This window comes from Mytilus edulis, chromosome 2 (assembly GCF_963676685.1).
Source record: "Mytilus edulis chromosome 2, xbMytEdul2.2, whole genome shotgun sequence".
Taxonomy (NCBI): domain Eukaryota; kingdom Metazoa; phylum Mollusca; class Bivalvia; order Mytilida; family Mytilidae; genus Mytilus; species Mytilus edulis.
Genome location: NC_092345.1, coordinates 43,003,650 through 43,025,095, shown reverse-complemented (window position 1 = coordinate 43,025,095; position 21,446 = coordinate 43,003,650). Strand labels below are relative to the sequence as shown.

General features: G+C 30.4%; 1 protein-coding gene across 3 annotated transcripts in view; it reads right to left on the bottom strand.

Annotated features, from left to right (window-relative positions):
- Positions 1-14,815, bottom strand: part of LOC139512172 (sushi, von Willebrand factor type A, EGF and pentraxin domain-containing protein 1-like) — a 41,399-nt gene extending 26,584 nt beyond the window's left edge. Inside the window, exons 1-10 of one of the 3 annotated variants that reach the window (XM_071299581.1) lie at positions 14,739-14,815; positions 11,319-11,415; positions 8,866-9,079; positions 8,455-8,571; positions 7,739-7,874; positions 6,741-6,862; positions 5,687-5,887; positions 4,942-5,121; positions 2,801-3,073; positions 2,336-2,548 (exon numbers count right to left, since the gene is read on the bottom strand). In XM_071299581.1, the coding sequence (XP_071155682.1) occupies positions 2,336-2,548; positions 2,801-3,073; positions 4,942-5,121; positions 5,687-5,887; positions 6,741-6,862; positions 7,739-7,874; positions 8,455-8,571; positions 8,866-9,079; positions 11,319-11,390 (1,528 nt within the window). In that variant the 5' untranslated portion in view covers positions 11,391-11,415; positions 14,739-14,815. Of the gene's footprint in view, positions 1-2,335; positions 2,549-2,800; positions 3,074-4,941; positions 5,122-5,686; positions 5,888-6,740; positions 6,863-7,738; positions 7,875-8,454; positions 8,572-8,865; positions 9,080-11,318; positions 11,416-13,806; positions 13,883-14,680 lie in introns of those variants that run through there. The other 2 variants (XM_071299580.1, XM_071299582.1) reach the window with 2 other exon arrangements.
- Between the last annotated feature and the right edge of the window lie 6,631 nt (positions 14,816-21,446).

The following is a 21,446-nucleotide window of genomic DNA, read 5'->3' as shown; positions in this document are numbered from 1 at the left end:
CAATTGTTAGAAATGTCTTTAAAAAAATCGTCCCTTTGAATATCATAAAGAGGGCATTCTACTAAGAAATGTAGCTCATCTTCAACTTTACTAAGTGAGCAATTAGAACAAAGACGCTGAGATCTTTCTATATGCTTTTTTGAATATCTGTCTGTCTCAATTTTTAAAGAGTGAGCACTTATTCTTAATTTACAAATTGACTGTCTTTTTTTGAAGTCCTTCAATTCTAAATATTTTTCTTCTTTAAAACAATTTTTTATAGAAAAATAAGTACCAAGCTTCCCTTTTTGGGAGTTAATTGTTTGATACTTAAGTTTATTCCAAAATGTGAAATAACTTTTACATAGTTTATTTTTAACATACTGACATAAAGAACCAATTGATTGGTCAAAATTTGGTAATTCAATCTCTCTCTGAATATAATCTATACTAGAATACCATGTATTTACATTAGAGTTATGTAACTGTTTACAACATATAAATGCTTCAAATAGTAATCCTTCTTTCAACTGTTCCAGTCTATGACAATATTTTAACATTGATAAAATTATAGTAAAATACATAGGAAATCTACCAAGCTCTGACATTACAGCAATATTACTTGACTTTCTGTTTACACCAAGAATATATTTCATAAATTTGGTATGAGCTTTTTCTGAAGAATCCTGACCAAAGACTTTTTCTAATATATAATCATTATCTTTTTTACAAGCAGCTGAATCCAGTATAAATTCCCCCCTTTTCATGATTTGCCGACATCATCTTTCGCATGTTTGTCGGACCTTTTCTAGTGTAAGACAAGGGTGAAACTGCTTCATAAGCTACCAAAATGAAGATCGTTATCTATAATTTCGATCTGCATTACAGTATTCATGAAAAGCAGTTCACGTGTTCGATAAATGTGAGTTATTCTCTTTTCATTTTTCTCCTTCGTCAAAAACATGCTTCATATTTATTTTTAGAACGGAAGTACTATTTCAACAATGACAATTGTAAGAATAAATTTTATTAAGTTTTAAAATTGCATTTAAAAGTTATTCAACTCTTTCTCAGTGCAATTGAATAAAAAAGATTATTAAAATGATCATATTTTACTGTTATGGAAAATTACGACAATGTACATCACTTACGATATCAATGCGCAACTTTATGCGCAGACGGCGCGAAAATTTAAACCCCCGAACTACCTTAATTTATAAAAGTAATGAAAAGTGCATAATCATAATAAATAATCACCCTCCATATGTTCGATCAATTTTTTTGTGACTGGACAAAAATGTGTTCTGATTTCTATATCGTCCTTAATATTTGAAATTACCACAAACATAAAACATCGAGCTTCAAATTTCATTGAAGATATATTCAACCCTTTTGCACAATCCATTTTTTTCAAACCGTTTGTAAAATTTCATTTTTTTAACCTTCCCATGCCAAAGCGACGAATATGTCATTGCAATGTTAAATAATTCTACTCTGAAACAACACTTATAAAACAAAGGATAAATTTATACGTTTTAGTCTTACAAAAACGTACAAATGAATGTTTAAATTCTGCCAATAAATTATATTCAAACTTTTGACACATTCCCCATTTCCATTCTCAATTTTATTTGATGTATAAACTAATATTTGTACACTTTTCAAATTTCTGAAAGCTAATTTTCATAAGCATTACTGATTTAGATTTCGACTCGTTCAATTCCCTTTAATGACGTGTTGATATCTGATTAGATCTTCATTAGGGTTTTTGTCCGATGTTTTGAAAGCAAAGACAATCCAAATATTGGACTATTTCTGTAAATATAATCTTATTCATCTAAATGCACAATTATGGCAGGAAAATGTCCTATCAAATGAATTATTATGTCAAGAGCTGGAGCTACACCAAAACATGAATAAATAACAGAATTTCAAAATGAATGTAAAATGAACTTTTTTTTTGGTGCGTTGGAACCTTAATTAACTAATAATTTCCTTATTTATCAACAGAAAACTAACAAAAAAGTAAGCATGTTGCAAATCGTTTTGGAACTGAAACATTTGACGAGCTTGTTTTACCTTTATTGATTAGCAGTTCATCAGCAACAAATTAAAACTGCTTCTCTAAATTAAGAGCTTAAGTGATTACGAATAACACATTACTAGATGTGTGCTTCCGAACCGTTTTTCTCGATTTACCTTATCGAAAAACTGATGATCAGTACGTATATTGCGATGCTTTACATTTAAGTTTGTTTCCATTGTATATAGGAGGATATTTTGACCAGGAATAATAATTTATTTTGTATATAGTTATACGTACTATAGAAGACATAAAACACATAATAACACTTACTCAACTTTTCACAGTAAGATTCGTTGCCATTTTGCCAATCCCAAAATGCTTTGTTTTCAAAATTTGGATGTTTTCGACATGTAACATTCATGCCGCCTCGCAGCTCGTAGCTTAAAAAACAGGAAAATTCACATGTTGATCCTAGTGAATAACCATTTAGGCACTGAACAAGTAAAAACTGGTCTTCAACAACAAGCGGATCACAAGAAAGCTCTGTAAAAGTAAATAATAATTATATAATACATTTAGACAATTGTTATCTTTTATATTAATGGTATAATGGAGAAAAAACAGAACCTAACCTGTTTACCTGCTAGTTAAAAATCAATTTAATTAAAAAATATTATAAGGATTTTGAAATGTTGACATATTATTCAGGAAAAAAAACAACAAAAAAACACCTCTGCATGACACTTCTGAACAAGTTCGTTTTTATGACTGAAAAGGGGGTTATATTCATCGTACCTTCAACTATGACTGTAAATTTACACAATCCACCATTATTGTTATTGTCTGTTGCAGTATAAGTTATGTCATGGTAACCTTTTTCAAAGTTTGATCTTGGAGCTTGTCCAAGTACTTGGGATACAGTTATTCCACTGCTACCTCCGCAATCGTCTGCATTTTCCGAATTGTCAGATGCTTCTGGTATTGGCCAATCAACAATTGCAAAACCATTTTCATCAGAAAATGCATGCACTGACTTTGGACACAACGTAAACTCGGGAGGCTGAACATCTGTCGCCAAAAAAAACAATATATGAATATATTGAAATTGAGAAAGGAAATGGGGAATTATCTGTTACGACATTAATGAAAATTATTGGATGATTCAACAAGCGTTAATCTTACACAGACGACCAATGTTCATAAGTACAATGAACAATTTTAAACATAAAATTGGCAATGGAATTTGGAAAAATGTCGAAGAGACAACAACCCGGCTTCAGAGCAGATAACAGCCGAAGGCCACCAATTCAATGGGTTTGTTTGTTTTATTTCAATAACAATTATACATTTCTTTTTATCATTAATGTGTTGGTGGACATCAGTGCATACACATATTGATATAAGACATAAGTGAATAAAAATTTATCGCATTGTAATAATTGTTATTATACGAATAAGAAATATTTAATATTTATTAATATTAAGTGTGGTGTATCGTTCTATGATACTCAATGTATCTGAAGCCTCGTTTCTATTTTTAAGTAAATTGACGCTATGTTTCTATTTATACGAGAAAAAACTGTTATGTTAAGTTTACAATAAAACAAGTGAAAATTGTTTATTAATATTTTCAATATCATGTTAAAGATCTTGCAATATATTTTTTAGAATATACGGAAGAACATTGACTTCCATTTTTCGAATACATTATTTACATAGGTTATACACGAATTAAGGACAGTCGATACGTTATACTAATATATGGACCCATTAGATTATTTTGACACTCGGATTTTGTCCTAGGTCAATATAATCTCAACAGGTCCATATATCACATATCGACCTCGTCAAAAGCCCATAATTGATAATTATATGATACATCTTTGAATACTTTGGAGTTCATGAAATTGATAATCATAGTCTATGCAAATGAATAAATTCCATAAATCACCCTTCTGTCGATAACAGACTCGTGGTTTTCTTTTCCAAGATATTAATATTTTAAACGATTCCCAGACGTTTTTTTTTTCAAAAATTAAAGGAAAGCTTGCACAGATATTAACAGTCTCAGTTAGAACTAACCATTTCTTCAAAAGCATGAAATTTTAAACCTAGTATGGTTTTAAAACCATCTTTCCATTTAATGGAAAGGGGAAATCCTTTGTAAAATGTATTTCATCTAATCCATGTTGCTTCGGTTTTAGAAAAAATAAATTAATCATGAACACTAAAAAAAAAAAAATCACCGGAATATTTGGCATAGTCTTCTTTTGAGGAGTAAAGTTTTTCATAATAATTTCTCTCTTTCTTTGGAATCTTTTCATGTACCATAATTTCAAAGTCGTTCATACCTAATTTGGGTTTTTTATGATTTAAAGACACAAACAATTTTGACAATCTATATAATATGAATTGAATAAACTTAATTGTATGATCTTAAGCCATAGCTAGACAAAAGCCAAAGCATGTGTTAAATAAAGAAGTAACAAAACAGATTATATAAAGTATCAATAGGCAATATTCTTAATGGGTTACATATAACATTTCTCCTTTATGTATTTGAGTTCAAAACATAATAAGTTCAAAGAAATTATTAGTATTCAATTAAATTGCATCATGATCAAAACTTTTTTTACAATCCTTGTTTAGATGATTTTTTTGTTTGATTCTTTAGGGTGGTAAAAGAATTTTCAGTAAGCCTACAAATAAAAAGAACCCGTCACACTAGAGAATCTGAATCTTTCTATATGAATGAATTTGCGTGAAAGGTATAAGCTTGTAAGAAAAGATATGCTAATATCAAACTGAACTATATCAATCTCAGTTAAACGCTATTTTACCAACAAAAAAAAACAAACAAAAACGGCAAATCTATTTTGGTGTTATAAAATGATGATAACTGATCATCAATGGACAGTGGCACATATTTTACATACCCACACATGGTTGTATAATGTCAACACCTATCCATTCATCACCATTACATCTGAAATTCTTTGTCATATCTGTGGAATATCCGTCAGCGCATGTTGGGTAACATACAGAATCGAAATTGTTTCCATCAGAACATAGCAACTGTCCATTACAATACGCAGGTGGATCGCTGCACTTCTTCTCTGAAATAAAGGTGTTAAATTCTCTTGAAACATTCTCTTAGAATATCGCAAAATTTAAAGGGAATCTAAATTGAAAGATTTTTGCTTCTTTTGCTTTTGACCTTTTTGTTTGGTATTCACAATTCACTAGTTTTATTCATGAAGTGTCATTAAAAACTTTGTTCGCTTACCTCAACTTTTCTTTTTCATCATTTTATTACATATAGTTTGAAAAGCCATTTATGGAACCTTATAGACTCCTTGTTATGTTGACATAGTTATTGATAGAAAAAGATGTCAATGGTCTATGTATAAAAAGTAGAGAGAGAACCATTTACCGCCAAAATTTCGATGACTCAAATCTCAAAATCTCTTTTTCTTTTTTCCGTTTTTTTTTATAATTCCTCGTCAACAATATGATCATAAAAGGATAAACCCAAAATGATCTTTGTTTCTTCATAATCTGACACTTCCCAAAGTTAATTCATTCAATTCGAACGAATTATCGTAAATTATCAAAAAACTATAGCATCCCTTTCTTTGGTTTTACGTTTTTGTTATTTGTTTTATTTTTTTACATACTTACTTTCGCACACAAAATTATTTAAAGGTTGCCATTCTCCAATCGATCCACTTTTTTCACATATTTTTGTTGTTGGACTAGACATTGCAAGCTGGTACCCCGTATTACAGACAAATTCACAGGTGTTTCCATACAAAGCAGGTGTATGACATATCGCTCTTCCATGCTCTGCATACAAACTACCGCCGAAATAACAATATATAACTGAAAAGAGTAAGTTAACCATATTAGTGTGACTATTGATATATGACTTAAATTTTATGAATTACTTGTTCCTTATGAAATCAATAACCTTGAGAAAGGGGTATATACTAATCACTCTTTCAAACTTTATGTTTACTGGATTTAAGGATAACTTTAACATCAATATTTCACAATGAATATACTCGCCATTTTTCAACGTGAAATGTAGTAAGCAGTCTGTAAAAAGACATGTCACACAACACTATATTTGCGTATCGCGGCTGCTAACATAACGGAGAAACTGCAAAAACTCTTTCAAAACACTTTGGTTATACCGTTCGAGGGGTTTCAAGTATCATAACACAGGGTTATTTGGTAAGGTAAAGGTATAATACATGCCTATACATGAAAGCATACAAATGTTGTGTTGTTCTAAATACACTCTTATCTTTTTGGTCCATTTAATTACTTGCGTATCTCATTTCATTGACCTCCATAAATATCTTAGAATTGTTCGATGGTTAAACGCCATTTTTCAAATTTCCATTTTAGATGAAATTACGGAAATTCTTTTGACCAAATAACTATATAAAAACCTTTTGACACAAATTTGAATTATAATTTTGGAGTCCGACGTTTCAAGACCAGTCTACCAAAAATAGAGACTCTTCTTTCACTCAAGTAAGGAATAAGATATTTCTTTTCTACTGATGTGTATGTTTTAAGCTTTTGATTTTACCATTTCAATGGTTCTTTTTGTTTCTTATCCTTTAGCGCTTGCTAATTACAAACTTTATCTTTATATTCATTAGACGGACAGTAAACCCTAATGCATTATAACAAACCTGATCATGACATCAAAAGTAAAACTCACCTTTGACCTGAAATCTAATGGTACAAGTAGCAGTGTTTCCAATATCATCTATAGCTGTATAAAGAATCGTATGACTACCATCTCCAAACTTTGAATTTGGTGGTGCTCCATCCAAATCAGTTCTTTAAAGGATAATATAACTTATATTATATATCCAAAAAGTTATATTAAGTGTAATTTATTTTGCTCTCTTTATTTAATTTTAATTTTTATAGTTTGGTCTAATGCATGATATATCATGTATTTATAATACAGTTTATATAAAAATCATGTTTCAGATCGCACTCCAGTCAAACGTGGTGAAATTAATAATTTGAGATATACATATAATTGGCATCGTTTATTGTTTTGAATCACTGGCTTATTCTCAAAAGGCGGTTGTGCATTTAAGTTTGCACTTCTGCTCTTGGGATTCTGTAGTTGAACAACCTGCAATTTATAATTTTCATAATTGTTTTAAGCATAAACGATTAGCTGTGTTCTCATTTTGTTGACTTTGTTTATAGAGAGATTAAGCAATTAACGTTCTACATCTAGTTCGACAACTATAAAGTTTTAAATAGTTGTCTTGACTGTATAGCTTCCGCTGAAGTATATGAAAAAAGTACATAACAAGTCATTTTTATATCAGAACCCTTATGGGCCCATTGTCTTAGCTCTTGGCCTGATAAGGGGTCAGAAATGAACAAATTCATGTTATAATCTATATTTATAAACCGGGGATTTCCCAGTCACATGTACACATATCCATACACGTCTGCTTGCTTAACCTCTATATGAGCTACGTGATCACTTGTATTTAAAAAAAAATATATATGTAATTGTTCTCCCAATGTAGAATTGCAATATGTATTCAAACTTGTAGGTGTATTTTCTAGAGAACTCGGATCACTAATATGCGCTCAATAATATCACCATATATCATATATGTCACCAACAACAACTTACACTGAAATGCTAATTTGAATTTTGACATATTCAGTAAATATTTTACAAACCTATCCAGCTTTCCTTCGGGATCAGTTGCAATAGGCACGTCCCATGTCACAACCACAGTATCCATCCCTTTGTCCGGATAGAACGGACCATCTACAGATGGACATGTAATTGTAGGTGGTTTATTAACAACATACTCTGTAAGTTGATAAATCAAAGGTCTTATAATATAAACTAAATGGAAATGTTCAAAATTCGTTCAAAATATCACCAAATATAGTGGGTAGAAAATAATACATGTGTACATTGTAAATAACAAAAACAATGCAATGTTATCTTGTAATGATATGCATATAAATTCTGCGCTAATCTATTTTTCAACTTGATAATTGACACAAATGAAAACTTGAAAATTCACACACATGTACTTGCACATGATATATATTAATTGTAAATATATGTTAAAGGCTATTTATATAAATGTTTAATAACAATCGAAAACACAGATCCTCTAATCAGATCAGTAGTGGATCTTATATAGTACAGTTTTGTAATTCCTTTCACACATTTTTCTGATTTAACTTATTAACAATAAATAAACTCAATAATTTATCGTTTTGAAATCTAACAAACAAAAATAGATGATAATTCTATGACGTTGACACTAAAAAAATGAACATGTTAAGATCAACTTCTAGTCAATAGACTGGCGTCTTTATAATTTGATTTTACATGCACAATAGTCAAAAGACCAATTAGATTTGATGATATCCCTTACGTTTGCCTCCACCTCCACCTCCACCACAAAATGCAGCACACAGTATAGCCCCGCCAACAAATGCAGCAGCAGCAACCCAAAACCATCTTTTCGATATCACGTGTCCATTTGCTGTACCTGTGAAGATACGTAAATGATAACTTCTACACATAATTTCTTGAATAAAAAACAGTCATTCTCGTAAATGTAAATGCGTTATACTCAACAGAGTATTATCTAATACAATACTGTTGAAAAGATACACTGAAATGTTAAAATGTGTCCGACGGAGGGCGCCCCTTGCTGTAGTAAACAAAGGAGATGTGTTTTTCTATTAGATGAGCCCACAATTAACGGGGTACAATATATCAGACAATATTGATGTTAAAAAACTCATATATCATACACTTCACCAGCATGGTAAATACTAGCCTGTACTTTTGTGATGTAAGTAGATGAAATATCCCTGTTCACACACAAATGTTTCTACAGGATTATCAGATTGGATCCTACCATCACTTATGTAGGTACACAAAGCTCCAGATGGAACATTTTCATTAACTGAATCAATATCACATCCGACGAGCTGTCGATCTTCAATTTGTATTTTACATTCTTCATTAGCTTTTTTACTAATCTTATTTACCTATAAAGATATTGAATGAGTGTTATTTCAAGCAAAAAAACAATATGATCTTTTATGGATAAAACAAAGTATACTGTTAACTTTCAACATTGGTAAATATAATAGGTTTTAATTTTTTTCATATTTTTGCGTCAAGTCTATATATTTATCAACGAGCCAGGAAGGAAAACCATGCATAACTATACAATATTAGATCAATTTCATTAAAACCTCAGCGTTTTTATATAGAGGGACGAGGTTTACCGAGACATTTTACAGTTTCGTACAGAAGAGATGGTGTTTTTCTGACATTGACTTCATATTGTTCAAGTACTGATGCAGCTACAAAGTGCTACAATTATATTTAGGAAACTTTTGATAAGAGATAAATATCATTCTATCGTAAATAAAGCCCAGATTGTGAAGAAATGTGACGTGTCATGGAATCGACATTGTACGAAATACCACTTTCTTACTATATTTGGTAGATAAAAACAGCAGGAAGTGTTCTATTAATGAATCGTGAACACCGGTATACTACTGTTGCCTGTATTTCTAGTTCCAGTTTGGTAATAAAATCATCCATAAATTTTAGGTTTTTTTGACATAAAGCTCTTCAACGATTTTCGGTACTTATACATCTTCGGATTTCAAATGTTTGGCTTTGAGCGTTCCTGATGAAGGTAAATCCAGAAAAGCGCTTCGGACGCAATAAATTATAAAACGTGTTGTTTTCCATTTTTTACATCACTGGGTCGATACCTCTGCTGGTGGACTATCAGTCCCCGAGGGTATCATCAGCTCAGTAGTCAGTGCTTCGGTACTGACATGATTTAACAAACTTTACTAAAATTGTCTGTTTATAAATTTTGAAATTATTATGAAACTAAGGTTTCAACTCCCTCAGGCAAAGTTGGCTTTAGATGAATTTGGCTATTTATTTTAGTTTTTTTTTTACATAAAGCTCTTCAACGATTTTCGGTACTTATACATCTTCGGATTTCAAATGTTTGGCTTTGAGCGTTCCTGATGAAGGTAAATCCAGAAAAGCGCTTCGGACGCAATAAATTATAAAACGTGTTGTTTTCCATTTTTTAGATATGAAATAATGTAAAATAAATACATCAGCATACATTGCAATGTTGTAATTCTGATACAAAAAAGGTATTCAGGAAATACATTCGTATATATTATATATAATCCCCTAAACATTTTTGATAGTGCTGTGTGTTTTTATATTAAACCATGAAAAAGCTTATTTCAAGTAGATCCGAAAACTAAGAAAACACTTTGTCTCCACACAAGACAACAGTAAACAAGATACAGAAGGAAAACTGTGATCTTCAATTGATTTATGAAAGGATAACGATATCTCATTGTTTTAGTCAAGATTCACAAAGACAACAATGACACATGATTTTAAATCACGACAGTGGTGACTAGTTATACTCATATCAGTCGAGATACTGAAAGGCAATATTGCGAGTTATTTGTAGTGTACATTATAGACCTGGTATATTGAATGAGATTTTTTCAACCACTGTGTTGATGCTACTGCTCAAATAACTGTCATATTCCTGAATTAGTAACGGCATATCCTAATGTAGGAAATGGCAAATTAGACTGGTTTATAGCTAGCTAAACCTTTCATTTGTATGAAACCATGTTTAACCCACCATTTTCTTTGGGAAATACATGTGCATTGTACCATGTCATGAATATATCATTTGATGTTCACTCGTGTCGAAAGTTAATACGTTTTAATATGTCAGTTTGTATGTACTCCCCGTTTATGTAATTTACCCTGGAGTTTGGTATTTTTATATGCCAGATCAATAATATCTTCATATTCATAAATAAATGATTTTTTATTAAATTGTTAGAGAAACTAAAGATGTTCTACCACAAGGATAGATTATTTTAGGTGTATCGTATTTGGTAAAACATTTCGTAAATTTACGTAAAAACTACTTTCCAATTGATGACTCTTTAATAAATAAAAAGTGACTCACTCTGGTGTACAAAATTGTAGGTCTTGCAGCTTTATGAATGGTTTTTTTTCAGATACTTAAAGACAACGGTAATATGGTATTGTTGATCAAGATAAACTTTTGGTTCATTGTTCATCATATTCCTTGGATTCCCTGTTTGAATCTTTTCAATTGTGTTACAATCTTTTCATGTGTAAATGCTTTATTCCGAAAACCCGTGACGTGCTCAAAATCATCACGTTATACTTTTATATGGCAAAAATACTTACAGCATCTTTTAAAAGATCTCCTTTTGTATACGGCAATATGACCAAGACAAATAAAGTAATTGAGTACAGCATTTTTTTGCAAAACTAAAGATCATGCCTACAAAAAAAAATGAGAAAACAATTAAAGTGTTGAAAATTTAGTAGTGTTCAGTATTTCTCTATTTATGCTTCCTCAACAAATTTACAACGCAATGTAATGTAATTTAATATGTTTTTTTCTGTTTACCTTTGTTCATCTTAGGTGATACCAGAATTAAACAATAAAGAATTAAATTATATAAACAAAGAATAATCACTATGTTGTTGATTTAAGCTATGATTAAAAGTATAGTACCGTTTTTGTTTATATTTTAACCTGTAATAGTCCAGTCAAACTAAGATTTAACCTCAAACTAATTGCAACAGAAAATGTTTTAGTTCTAATCTATAGTTATATGCCCTTTGTATACAATAAAAAAAGTCCCATAAAATCTAACTTGAGGAAAACTCAAAATCAGCTTTTTTAATTTCCTATGGAAATTAACATTGGAAGGGGAGATAACTCTTGCAAAAATGAGTCTTTTTTGGTCAGTTTTTTATTGTTTTTCTTGAAATTTATGTAAAGTATGACACTTTGATGGGGTTATAAGTATGTATTTGACTTAATTTTATAATCTTCTGCTCATGAAATGTAAAAAACCGAAGTGTTATGGGTAGTTTTATTTTTTTCGTGCAATTTTCATTCAAGAAATTGCAAATCTGAAGCTTTGTGACCATTTTGAAAAAATAATGTGAAAATTTGGTATTGTTTATATCTGTATATTATATTTTTTCAGCAACTTACTCATCTAAAGAAACTTTTAATCACAAAAAGAAGAATACATGCTTAATTATTTTGATTAAATTTGAGATTCTTTACCTTGACATGTTAAAAAAATCAATAAATGGTCAACTAATGAATTACGAAATCTAGATTATAGCTTGATAAAAGATATGAAAACACCTTAAGAGTTGTGTGTTATAGTATAAAGACCGCTAAAATATCAAGAATCAATACATTCTAATGAATAGAAGCGGTAAAGTAATAATTTTGTATCAATTTTTATTGATATTTCTGCCTTTTTTGCAAGAGTTATCTCCCTTTTCAATGCAAATCTCCATAGGAATTTTAAATGGTGATTTTTTTAGTCTTCCTCAAGTTAGATTTTATGGGACTTTTTTCTGTGTATATTTGGGGTATAATGCTAAAGATTAAAAGTTAAAAATCTTCTGTTGCAAATACTTTCGGGTTATGGTCAAATTTATGCTAGATTGACTGGACTATAATTGACCTGTCTACTATCATGGCTATATAGATAGAACGTATAATAAACGTGTTGTTAAAGTTTATAAACTCCTGGTATTCTGCTTCTACTGTGAGCGAATAGTTCTATTCAAATTACTTTGTACGTCAAAATTCAACTTGGGGTCCCCATCGTAATTTGCGTTTACAATATCTTAATTCCGTATAAAAATGCAAATAAAAATAAAATGGAAAATAGGAAAGGAGAATATGTCAACGAAACATCCACCCGACCAAAGAGCAGACAAAAGCCTATAAAAATTTATTCTCATGCAAAATGGATTTAAGAATTTCATAGTAAATAATCTATTCTGATTGTTCAAAGATCATTCTTATTACAGTGAGTTAGGAACCCATTGCTGTAATAGGCAGATATGATAAATGGTTATCAGTAAGCACTACTTTCAATAAGAATGTCAGCTTTCGAATCACATAAAAATGATGTCTCAAATTAACAAACTTACTGCAACAAAGACAAAGTTGTTCTTATAGTATATAATATATAATTCGTCTTATATATATACAAGTCTAAATTGAAAACTACGTATGAACCTATGATTTTGTTGGATAAAAAAAACCGCAATTTAAAACGTGTGCATGCACAACAAACTCCTTAAAAGTCTAAATACAGCACAAACTACATGTTGACTTGAGTTATCATTGATATGTTCATAATTATAAATTAACTGTTAACCAAACTTAATTTGAATTTTTGAAAACTAAGGCATTTCTACCTCAGGAAAAGATTACCTAAGCTGTATTTGGCAAAATTTTAAGAATTTTGGCCCTCAATGCTCTTCAACTTCGTACTTTATTTGGCCTTTTAAAACATTTTTTGAATCGAGCGTCACTGATGAGTCTTTTGTAGACGAAACGCGCGTCTGGCGTAAATATAAAATTGTAATCCTGGTTTCTATGATGAGTTTATTTCCAAAAGACCAAAGTATATTTTAACAAAACGCATTTGACTAGCCGGTCGAACATCATTATATAAGAATTATTGGCCCTTATTTTGTAATAAAAGTACAAAGTCAGACAGTTTACCAACGTATTACAAAATCCGTTATTTTCATGAATTTTAATAACATAAATATCTATAGATAAGATCAGATATTGATAAACATATTTGCATAAGATGCTAAAATTATTTGAATTTTTTTTCCGTACCATTTCTATGTAGGTGTTTCGAAGCCCAGATATAATTCTGACAGTAGCTAGTTGTACAGACTGAACTAAATCGTCTTCGTCTTTTTTTTTTGTAAATATCTTAAATTGTATATATTCTTATATTCTAAAGTAGTTCTAAAAGAGGGGCGAAAGATACCAGAGAAACAATCAAATTCATGAATCGAAAATAAAATCAACTGACAACGCCATGGCTAAAAATGAAAGAGACAAACAGAAAAATGATAATACACAAAAAAAACATAGAAAACTAAAGACTAATAAAGGCAATATAGACTCTTTAAAGACTATCTATCAATTTTATTTTTTAAGTTTATCATACAATAAAGACATCTACATTATCATAAAAAGAAAAACATGTACAAAACAAATAAAAAGCCTCAAACAGTTCAACGTTGAAAACTCTAATTATGTCCAAGAAACCTTATTGAAGTAAGTATTATTGTTTGTCTGTTTGTCTTTTTCGTTTTTAGCCATGGCGCTGTCAGTTGATTTTCGATTTATGATTTATGACTGTCCCTTTGGTATCTTTCGTCCCTCTTTTATTGAAGTAAGTAACTGATATTTTTAAATATGTTTCAAAAAATTGACCTGTTGAAAATTTAAAAGTTATCAATTAGTCAGAAACTTTTAAAACTTTTGAAAACTTGTATTGGAGCAATTTCTTAATTTCTATTCCACATTTATCAAAAGTCGTCTACAACAATTTATGAAAAAAAAATAAACAGACATTTTATATAATTATTATTTTTGTACTCTCCAAATAATCATTATACAAATGTTTCTTATTTTTCCGTGACTTTTTCTTTATTTTAAAGATGCAAGTTATACGTGAAATATTTTATAGATAACTTACCTTTATAAAAAAAATATAAGAAGATTAAATATGATTGCTAATGATAAAACTCTCCAACCTTAAACCAAATAAGCAGCAAGCAACTTTTGGTCTCTGTACCCTTTGTGTGTTTAAATGCTACTGATCCCCTCGTCAATATACAAGGAAGTATTTGTTCAGTTGACTGAACTCAAAATATTTATTTAACTTGTGTCAATATGTTGATGATTTACTTCTGCTGAATTCAAAATTAATTCCGTGTAATGTTGGAAGTCCCATTACTTATACGCTACAAATAGATATAATTATACCTACAAAACTTATGTATTTTTATTTTATACAGATTTTGAATACACTAGGTTAAAAGAAAATAAAGAAACTAATATAATCAAGTACCACTCCAATTATTATATGAAGATTTTGAAAAATAAGGGTTGTTAAACATATTATGTTGAATATACTGCTAAAATGACATCATTTCATGACGGGAATACAGTACATTTGAACGCAACAACACCAAGACAGAGAAATACATCAATAAATTATATAATAGTACATTTCGATATTTTAACCACAGAATAAGAACGATTATAATATGACGTGCTTTTGTCGCCTTGTATAACACCGTGATAAAATTCTCGATATATCTATACTTAGCGCAGACTCGGAGTACATATTAATGGATGTTACAATATACCTCGTACCTAAATCCTCATGTTTATAAGTAAAGTCATCATAGATACCACGATTTAAATTTTGTATTTACGCCAGACGCGCGTTTCGTCTCCAAAAGACTCAGCAGTGACGCCCGAATCCCAAAATGTAAAAAAGGCTCTGCCGGTTTTATTGTTCGACAAAATGCAATTGAAAAAAAATACAGAATTTGTATTCTTATTCGGATGCATAACAAAAAAGAATTAATGCTCATAAGAGTTCAGACAAATTTACAAAATAAAAACACTTCTTTCAATAAGAATGTCAACTTTCAAATCACATAAAAATTAAAAGTAAATGAATAAATGAACACAGAAAGGTCATATTACCCAAATTCACAAACTAACCTCATCAAAGACAAAGTTGTATATATACAATTCGTCTTATAAATGAGTCTGAACGAGTGACAACCCTACGACAGATGTTATCCATAGGATCACAAGGCAAGGTGATACAAGGCTGAAAACACAATCTGTAGATATAATTCGTCTAAACTTATTATTTAATTCGTCTTAAATATATTAGCAGTGCAGGCGATTTGGTGTCACGATATCACAGTAGCATGGGTTCGAATCCCGGCGAGGGAAGAACCAAAAATTTGCGAAAGCAAATTTACAGATCTAACATTGTTGGGTTGATGTTTAGACGAGTTGTATATACATTATGTACACAGCCATGTATCACCATCATTGATGGCGATCCGATGGATACATCTGTTGTAGGGTTGTCACTGACTCAGACGTACTTATGAATATAATTATTTTCTGTGACTGTATCTTACATTAATTTGTAGGATCCTTTACTATAGATAATTCAGCTGATCTGTAACAATAACATCTTCATGCCTTATATATCATGTACTGTAGTACGCCGCTAGATTAAAACTGACGTGGAAAGGTAACACATGGCCAGCGAAAGCTCTTTTTTGAGAGCCCAGGTGGTCGTGTGGTCTAGCGGGACGGCTGCAGTGCAGGCGATTTGGTGTCACGATATCACAGTAGCATGGGTTCGAATCCCGGCGAGGGAAGAACCAAAAATTTGCGAAAGCAAATTTACAGATCTAACATTGTTGGGTTGATGTTTAGACGAGTTGTATATATATATATATATATACACGTCTAAATTCAACCCAACGTATTAACCTATGATTGCATTAGATAAAAAAAAATCGTGTGCATGCAAAAGAAGGTGGAGGGGTCTATAAACACAGCACAAACAACATTTTCCAAACGACCAAAAAAGTTAAAATATATATTAAAAAAACGCATTTGACTAGCAGGTCGAACATTAATTATAAAAGAATTATTACCCCTTATTTTGTAATACAAGTACAAAGTCGTCGTAAAAATACTCCGTTATTTTCATGATTTAACATAAACACATATAGATGATCAATTATTAATAAACATATTATTTTTTTTAGTATAATTTCGGTCTAGATATTTCGAAGCCGAGATACAATTCTGACAGTAGCAAGCATGGTGTACAGACTCAACTAAATATTCTGTGTCTTCTTTGTATATATTTTAAATCAAATTCCAAAATTCTGAAGAAGTTCTGCTGCCGTATTAAATTATAAGCCTGATACCTTGATAAATATTCCCTTTAGTCATGCACTTACTCCTTCATTTACAGCTGACACAATGTTATAAGATTAAAATAACAAAAAATACTGAACTCCAAGAAAATATTAAAGTGGAATTTCACTTAAAAAATGGCAAAATCAAAAGCTCAAACACGTAAAAAGAATGAGAAACAGCTGTAATATTCAAGACTTAGAGATGATAAAGTAAATTAACTTACTATTTGTAATTATGTAGGGTTCCAGAATACAGAAGGGAAATCAGGAACTATATATATACATAACGAGTAATGGACAACTCGACTTAAAGAAAAGCTCAATATGAGAAGACAGACATAGCATAATAAAAGGCACAAAATGGCTCTAAGACGAATATCAGAATCAGAAACAGTTGAAGAGCTTTGTGTCAAAAAGGACATAAAACATCAGAAAATGTACCTAAGGTTCACTTTGCCTGAGCGAGCTTAAAGCTTAGTTTCTCAATAACTTCTTAATCATAAACGATCAATTTAAAAAAAAAGGATTGTCAGGAATCATGTTATTAGTTGTAAGCACTCTTGTTTGGGATATTTTTAACATGCAATTTTATCCTTTACTTCCCATGCGCTCGTTTCTGAAAAAATACATTTTTATTCCAATATAACACAAGACACACAAGAGATTAAAATTGTCATTTGGCTGTGAGAAGACGAAATAGTTTACGGTTTCACACTCAAAAGGCATGCTACGAATAATTCCGACGATAGACTATTTTGTAGATAATTTGATATAGATTTGCGGCACAAAACTATTCTTTGGGATAGACAACCGCAGAATCAAAATATAAGGAGGTCCTCGACAGGGGTCATTTCTCAAAAATACAAGTTTTGTTCCTTTTATAGTTAAAGTATTAAAATATATTTTTTTAGAGACAAGTGCCTGTGCTTTACTTCAAGTTATCAACCAAAGAAGAATAATAATAAAAGAAGTACATTACAAGAATACACAGTGAACTGTATATAAATGATTGATTCCACCATAATGGCAATTTGATAAGCATAGGTTACCTATCATGATTTTTTATGCATTTACCCTTCGTTTTAAACAATTTTGTTTTAGGCAGATTATCATACAAAAATCGTAACTGTCCAGCAATCGTCCTAGATCCTACAATTACTCCAGCAATCGTATATTCTTCAGTTGAAGGACAACCACTTCGGTTTATTTTCTCAATATCATTCAACAAAACACTGTTCATTAGTGGTAAAAAATGAAAGTAAAAAACACGTAAGCATACAATTCATAACATTCGATCATCTTTGTAATAGTGATTTTATTTTTGATAAATTAGTACTTTTTCTAAAGAGGAAGTATTCTATCATAACAAAAATCAATGTCTTTGGTTAATTTCCATTCAATAGTTTTGAAACAAGGAAGTGCGGCGAACTTTGGAATTTAAAAAGAATTTCATACAATATTATATTACGTTGTTTTTATTTTTAGAAATAATTATTGTTTGTATTAGTAAAGTTTAGAAATGAAATTGTATTTTAATATTGAATACGTTTAGTACAAACAATTACTGTGAGCAGTGCCTTTCCATTCACGCACAGTAAATTGATTGTATTTCAAAAAGAGAAGAATAATAAAAGATATATTTTGAGTGTAAGCGATTGTTGTTAATGTACTATGTGATTTAAATTTATATAGTATTGTTGACCTAGTATTCCTATACTTATTTTAAATATAAAATGAAGCGCGATAGGATACACCAGAATATATTATACAATTGTTACATTTCGAGAAGGAATCATTGAGGAATTCTCTATTTTTTTTTATTTTTTTTTTTATATAAAATGGAACTGAAATAAATCCTTTTATCAAACTCTTTAAAGAATTTTAAAACCGCAAAAAAAGAGACAGAAATATTTTATGGAAATTGAAGAAAAAAGGCAGCTATTACATTGGATCTAACTATTCTGGTCAGTCTGCCATAACATTTTGATTCCTAACTTACTGTATGTAAATAATCGTATTATGCCTGTAACAAAATGTGTATTTTCTTTAAAAAACAGAACTATCTAGGGCTTGAATTTAAAATTGTATTTTGGCCCATCTTGAAACCTTGACAATTGCAAAATGTACAGAACCATCTCAATGATACGACGTACTGAGCAAAGGTAATCTATTCCTGGGGTAGACAAGCCTTTGTATTTCAAAAATTAAAAGTTTTGCAAACAATTTATTTATAATTATGACCATATCAATGATAATTCCTGTGAACACAAGTGCAAAATGAAGTTTAGTATGGAGTAGTCGATGTTTTTATGTAAATTAAGGCGAAATAAGTTTACTGATGTTCTCATCTCGTAAATCGATTTGGAAGCGACAAATCAAAGTAACAAACAAAAACTAATGGAAATGACATCCAACCATGAAAAATCTTGATATAAGATATGCGACAACTCATGCCATAAGTTTGAGTTTTGCTATTATATCAGAAGCCATCGTTCCTGCTCTACTTCTAATCTTTGACTTTGTATGCTTTCCACGTCTTAGATTGTGGTTAACCATTTTCGTCGCCTTGTCTTTCAAGTACTGAACGTGACTTATTTCTAAGTATGACTGTTTTGCTGAGTGTAAATCCGCATTGCTTTAAACCGTGTCTTTGTATTTGTTTATCAAGCGGTCATGTATTTAGTTACGAAGTTTTATTGTAATTCTGATCGGTTATTGTTTTGAATCTTATCGTTTGTAGTTGTGATTCGTCGTAGACGACTTTTGATAAAAGTGGAATGGAAATAAATGAAATGTTCCATTAAAAGTTTTCAAAAATTTTACAAATTCCTGAATAGTTGATCCCTTTAAAATTTTCAACAGGTCAATTTTTTTAAACAAGTTTAAAATTATCAGTTACTTTCTTCAATAAGGTTTCTTGGACACAATAAAAGTTTTCAACGTTGAACTGTTTGAGGCTTGTCATTTGTTTTGTAAATTTTTTTTCGTGTTATGATAATGTATATGTCTTAATATTATGGGATATTTAAAAAATAAAATTGATAGATAGTCTTTAGAGAGACTATATTGCCTTTATAAGAACTTCTTCAGAATTTTGGAATTTGATTTAAAATATTTACAAAGAAGACACAGAATATTTAGTTGAGTCTGTACACCATGCTTGCTACTGTCAGAATTGTATCTCGGCTTCGAAATATCTAGACCGAAATTATACTAAAAAAAAAAATATGTTTATTAATAATTGATCATCTATATGTGTTTATGTTAAATCATGAAAATAACGGAGTATTTTTACGACGACTTTGTACTTGTATTACAAAATAAGGGGTAATAATTCTTTTATAATTAATGTTCGACCTGCTAGTCAAATGCGTTTTTTTAATATATATTTTAACTTTTTTGGTCGTTTGGAAAATGTTGTTTGTGCTGTGTTTAATAACATGATTCCTGACAATCCTTTTTTTTAAATTGGTCGTTTATGATTAAGAAGTTATTGAGAAACTAAGCTTTAAGCTCGCTCAGGCAAAGTGAACCTTAGGTACATTTTCTGATGTTTTATGTCCTTTTTGACACAAAGCTCTTCAACTGTTTCTGATTCTGATATTCGTCTTAGAGCCATTTTGTGCCTTTTATTATGCTATGTCTGTCTTCTCATATTGAGCTTTTCTTTAAGTCGAGTTGTCCATTACTCGTTATGTATATATATAGTTCCTGATTTCCCTTCTGTATTCTGGAACCCTACATTATTACAAATAGTAAGTTAATTTACTTTATCATCTCTAAGTCTTGAATATTACAGCTGTTTCTCATTCTTTTTACGTGTTTGAGCTTTTGATTTTGCCATTTTTTAAGTGAAATTCCACTTTAATATTTTCTTGGAGTTCAGTATTTTTTGTTATTTTAATCTTATAACATTGTGTCAGCTGTAAATGAAGGAGTAAGTGCATGACTAAAGGGAATATTTATCAAGGTATCAGGCTTATAATTTAATACGGCAGACACGCGGTTCGTTTACATAAGACTCAACCGTGACGCTCAGATCAAAATAATTTGATATAAGCCAAACAAGTACAAACTTGAAGAGCATTGATGACTCAAAATTCCAAAAAGTTGTGCAAAATACGGCTTAGGTTATCTATGCCTGGGAAAAGAATATCCTTAGTATTTCGAATAATTTATACTTTTGTAAACAGTAAATTTATTATCAACTATTATTCGGAAAAAAATATCTAAGCCATGAAACATGTTTTTATGATGTTGTCCTCCGGATGCCTTTTAGATTTTTCTTTGTGGTTTTGCTCTGTCTCATTGACATATTTTCAACACTTATTTGTATCAATATTATGAAGAATTATTGTTCAACACTCAAAACTCTTTAAAATGCTATGCTCTATATCTTCGGGTCTTTAGTAAATTACATCATAATCGGGCATGTTGTCTGTAATGATGTGATCACGAGTTATACTTCACTTTGAAGCCGTTTTTGTAGGAAAG